The sequence below is a fragment of the Chiloscyllium plagiosum genome, unplaced genomic scaffold, assembly GCF_037043375.1.
Source record: "Chiloscyllium plagiosum isolate Xiang-an unplaced genomic scaffold, Cpla_swu_hap1 HiC_scaffold_35, whole genome shotgun sequence".
In the NCBI taxonomy this organism is placed as follows: Eukaryota; Metazoa; Chordata; class Chondrichthyes; order Orectolobiformes; family Hemiscylliidae; genus Chiloscyllium; species Chiloscyllium plagiosum.
This window is the reverse complement of record NW_028270173.1, coordinates 5,813,157-5,818,251: the sequence shown is the minus strand read 5'-3', so window position 1 is coordinate 5,818,251 and position 5,095 is coordinate 5,813,157. Positions and strand designations below refer to the sequence as shown.

The following is a 5,095-nucleotide window of genomic DNA, read 5'->3' as shown; positions in this document are numbered from 1 at the left end:
GGAGTGGGTGTGTGTAATGGGAGATCTGGGGTGCTCATGGCCTCGGTTGTCCTGGTGTGGTGCAGCTCTGAGCAGAGCGTTGTGGTTGATTTGCTAAGCTTGCCCTTTGTGGTTTTATAACATCTCAATTCCATGTGGAGCCACAGGATATGGGTGAGGTACTGAACAAATATTTCGCATAAAGGTGGATAAATCCCCAGGACCTGATCAGGTGTACCCGAGAACTCTGTGGGAAGCTGGAGAAGTGATTGCTGGGCCCCTTGCTGTAATATTTGTATCATCGATAGTCACAGGTGAGGTGCTGGAAGACTGGAGGTTGGCAAACGTGGTGCCACTGTTTAAGAAGGGTGGTAAAGACAAGCCAGGGAACTATAGACCGGTGAGCCTGATCTTGGTGGTGGGCAAGTTGTTAAGGGGACAGGATGTACATATATTTGGAAAGGCAAGGACTGATTCGGGATAGTCAACATGGCTTTGTGTGTGGGAAATCATGACTCACAAACTTGATTGAGTTTTTTGAAGAAGTAACAAAGAGGATTGATGAGAGCAGAGCAGTAGATGTGATCTGTATGGACTTCACATATGGACTTCACAGATCTATATGGTATTCGACAAGGTCCCCCATGGGAGACTGGTTAGCAAGGTTAGATCTCATGGAATACAGGGAGAACTAGCCATTTGGATACAGAACTGGCTCAAAGGTAGAAGACAGAAGGTGGTGGTGGAGGGTTGTTTTTCAGACTGGAGGCCTGTGACCAGTGGAGTGCCACAAGGATTGGTGCTGGGCCCTCTACTTTTTGTCATTTACATAAATGATTTGGATGCGAGCATAAGAGGTGGGCGGCACGGTGGCACAGTGGTTAGCACTGCTGCCTCACAGCGCCTGAGACCCGGGTTCAATTCCCGCCTCAGGCGACTGACTGTGTGGAGTTTGCACGTTCTCCCCATGTCTGCGTGGGTTTCCTCCGGGTGCTCCGGTTTCCTCCCACAGTCCAAAAGATGTGCAGGGTCAGGTGAATTGGCCATGCTAAATTGCCCGTAGTGTTAGGTAAGGGGTAAATGTAGGGGTATGGGTGGGTTTCGGGTCGGTGTGGACTTGTTGGGCCGAAGGGCCTGTTTCCACACTGTAATGTAATCTAATCTAATTTAAAAAAAGTTAGTAAGTTTGCAGATGACACCAAAATTGGAGGTGTAGTGGACAGCGAAGAAGGTTCTGGATGTAAATTTGCTCGCTGAGCTGGAAGATTTGCTTTCGTCACCCTACTAGGTAACATCATCAGTGAGCCTTTGGTGAAGCACTGGTGTTAGTGACCCCGATTTCTATTTATGTGTTTAGATTCTAGTTATTAAGTTTGCAGATAACATCAAAATTGGAGGTGTAGGAGACAGCAAAGAAAATTACCTCAGGGTACACAGGATCTTGATCAGATGGGCTACTGGGCTGAGGAGGGGCAGATGGAGTTTAAATAAATGTGAGATGTTAGATTTTGGAAAAGCCAATCAGGACAGGACCTTTACATTTAATGGGAAGGTCCTGGGGAGCATTGCTGAACAAAGAGACCTTGGAGTGCAGGTTCATAGCTCCTTGAAAGTGGAGTCACAGGTCGATAGGATAGTGAAGAAGGCGTTTGGTATGCTTTCCTTTATTGGTCAGAGTATTGAGTACAGATGTTGGGACGTCATGTTGCGGCTGTACAGGGCATTGGTTAGGCCACTGTTGGAATATTGCGTGCAATTCTGGTCTCCTTCCTATCGGAAAGATGTTGTGAAACTTGAGAGTTTGCAGATAAGATTTACGAAGATGATACTGGGATTGAAGGGTTCAAGTTAGAAGGTGAAGCTGAATAGGCTGGGGTTGTTTTCCCTGGAGCGTCAGAGATGGAGGTTTATAAAATCATGAGAGGCATGCATAGGCTAAATAGACAAAGTCTTTTCCCTGGGGTGGGGGAGTCCAGAACTAGAGGGCATAGGTTTAGGGTGAGAGGGGAAAGATATAAAAGGGACCTAAGGGGCAACATTTTCACACACAGAGGGTGGTACGTGTATGGAATGAGCTGCCAGAGGATGTGGTGGAGGCTGGTACAATTACAACATCTAAGAGGCATTTGGATGGGTATATGAATAGGAGGGTTTGGAGGGATATGGGCCGGGTGCTGGCAGGTGGGACTAGATTGGGTTGGGATATCTGGTCGGCATGGACGGGTTGGACCGAAGGGTCTGTTTCCATGCTGTATGACTCTATGACCTTGCGTTTACCACCCTCAAACGCTCTGTCTTCCAGATGAGGATGTCCTGGATACCTGGTTCTCTTCCGGATTGTTCCCGTTCTCCATCTTTGGGTGGCCAGACGAGGTGAGTGAGTTTACATTTTGAAATAAGAGGTGTAATCGGGGTTTGAAGGTGCATATCGGGAGCTGTCACCAACCAGTAGCACGTCTGCTCCAGATCGGTTTTTTCAGTCCCTGGCATCCTCCTCCCTCTCACCAAGCCACCTTTTACCCTCACTCCAAACATCACACTGCTCCTGGTCCTGATGGAAGGTCACCGTCCTGAACCGTTACCTCTGGGTCTCCCTCCCAAACCCCCGTCTCCCCTCCTCTTCACCGACCCCCCCATCTCCCCGTCTCCCCTCCTCTTCACCGACCTCCCCGTCTCCCCTCCTCGCCCCGTCTCCCCTCCTCGCCCCGTCTCCCCTCCTCGCCCCGTCTCCCCTCCTCGCCCCGTCTCCCCTCCTCGCCCCGGCTCCCCTCCTCGCCCCGGCTCCCCTCCTCTTCTCCGACCCCCCCGTCTCACCCCCGCGTCTCCCCTCCTCCCCCCCCCCTCCCGTCTCCTCTCCTCCCCCACCCCCCGTATCCCTTCCTCCCCCCCCCCCCCCGGCTCCCCTCCGCCCCCGTCTACCCTCCGCCCTCGTCTCCCCACTTACCCCCCCTTCTCCCCTGTCTCCCCTCCTCCCCCTGTCTCCCCTCCTCCCCCTGTCTCCCCTCCTCCCCCTGTCTCCCCTCCTCCCCCTGTCTCCCCTCCTCCCCCTGTCTCCCCTCCTCCCCCTGTCTCCCCTCCTCCCCCTGTCTCCCCTCCTCCCCCTGTCTCCCCTCCTCCCCCTGTCTCCCCTCCTCCCCCTGTCTCCCCTCCTCCCCCAGTCTCCCCTCCTCCCCCTGTCTCCCCTCCTCCCCCTGTCTCCCCTCCTCCCCCGCCCGTCTCCCCACCTCCCCCGCCCGTCTCCCCACCTCCCCCGCCCGTCTCCCCACCTCCCCCGCCCGTCTCCCCACCTCCCCCGCCCGTCTCCCCACCTCCCCCGCCCGTCTCCCCACCTCCCCCGCCCGTCTCCCCACCTCCCCGCCCGTCTCCCCACCTCCCCCGCCCGTCTCCCCACCTCCCCCGCCCGTCTCCCCACCTCCCCCGCCCGTCTCCCCACCTCCCCCGCCCGTCTCCCCACCTCCCGCCCGTCTCCCCACCTCCCGCCCGTCTCCCCACCTCCCCCGCCCGTCTCCCCACCTCCCCCGCCCGTCTCCCCACCTAACCCCCGTCTCCCCTCCTCACCCCCGTCTCCCCTCCTCCCCCTGTCTCCCCCCGTCTCCCCTCCTCACCCCCGTCTCCTCCCCTCCTCACCTCCGTCTCCTCCCCTCCTCCCCCCCGTCTCCCCTCCTCCTCCCCCCCGTCTCCCCTCCTCCTCCCCCCGTCTCCTCCCCTCCTCACCCCCGTCTCCTCCCCTCCTCACCCCCGTCTCCTCCCCTCCTCACCCCCGTCTCCTCCCCTCCTCACCCCCGTCTCCTCCCCTCCTCACCCCCGTCTCCTCCCCTCCTCACCCCCGTCTCCTCCCCTCCTCACCCCCGTCTCCTCCCCTCCTCACCCCCGTCTCCTCCCCTCCTCACCCCCGTCTCCTCCCCTCCTCACCCCCGTCTCCTCTCCTCCCCCCGTCTCCCCTCCTCACCCCCGTCTCCTCCCCTCCTCACCCCCGTCTCCTCCCCTCCTCACCCCCGTCTCCTCCCCTCCTCACCCCCGTCTCCTCCCCTCCCCCCGTCTCCCCTCCTCCCCCCCCCGTCTCCCCTCCTCCCCCCCCCGTCTCCCCTCCTCACCCCCGTCTCCTCCCCTCCTCACCCCCGTCTCCTCCCCTCCTCACCCCCGTCTCCTCCCCTCCTCACCCCCGTCTCCTCCCCTCCTCACCCCCGTCTCCTCCCCTCCTCACCCCCGTCTCCTCCCCTCCTCACCCCCGTCTCCTCCCCTCCTCACCCCCGTCTCCTCCCCTCCTCACCCCCGTCTCCTCCCCTCCTCACCCCCGTCTCCCCTCCTCCCCCCGTCTCCCCTCCTCCCCCCGTCTCCCCTCCTCTCCCCTCAGTCTCTCCCCTCCCCCCGTCTCCCCTCCCTTCTCTCCCCCCAGTCTCTCCTCTCACCCCCGTCTCCCCTCCTCCCCCCCCGTCTCCCCTTCTCTCCCCCAGTCTCTCCCCTCCCCCCGTCTCCCCTCCTCCCCCCAGTCTCCCCTCTTCCCCCATCACCCCTCCTTCCCCCCGCATTCCCTCCTCCCCCCCGACTCCCCTCCTCCCCCCGCATTCCCTCCTCCCCCCGTCTCCCTTCCTCCCCCCGTCTCCACGTCTCACCTCCTCCCCCCCGTCTCCCCTCCTCCCCCGTCACCCCTCTTCCCCCCCGTCTCCCATCTTCCCCCAGTCTCTCCTCCTCCCCCCAGTCTCTCCTCCTCCCCCCAGTCTCCCCTCCTCTCCCCCGTCTCCCCTCCTCTCTCCCGTCTCCCCTCCTCTCCCCCGTCTCCCCTCCTCTCCCCCGTCTCCCCTCCTCTCCCCCGTCTCCCCTCCTCTACCCCGTCTCCCCTCCTCTACCCCGTCTCCCCTCCTCTCCCCCGTCTCCCCTCCTCTCCCCCGTCTCCCCTCCTCTCCCCCGTCTCCCCTCCTCCCCCCCGTCTCCCCTCCTCCCCCCCCGTCTCCCCTCCTCCCCCCCCCCCGTCTCCCCTCCTCCCCCCCCCCCGTCTCCCCTCCTCCCCCCCCCCCGTCTCCCCTCCTCCCCCCCCCCGTCTCCCCTCCTCCCCCCCCGTCTCCCCTCCTCCCCCCCGTCTCCCCTCCCCCCCCCCCCGTCTCCCCTCCTCCCCCCC

General features: G+C 61.3%; 1 protein-coding gene across 1 annotated transcript in view; it reads left to right on the top strand.

The window, feature by feature from the left end:
- Positions 1–5,095, top strand: part of vars1 (valyl-tRNA synthetase 1) — a 92,912-nt gene that overhangs the window by 58,990 nt on the left and 28,827 nt on the right. The window contains exon 18 of the mRNA XM_087979795.1: positions 2,244–2,352. Within this exon, the coding sequence (XP_087835921.1) occupies positions 2,244–2,352 (109 nt within the window). The remainder of the gene's footprint in view (positions 1–2,243; positions 2,353–5,095) is intronic.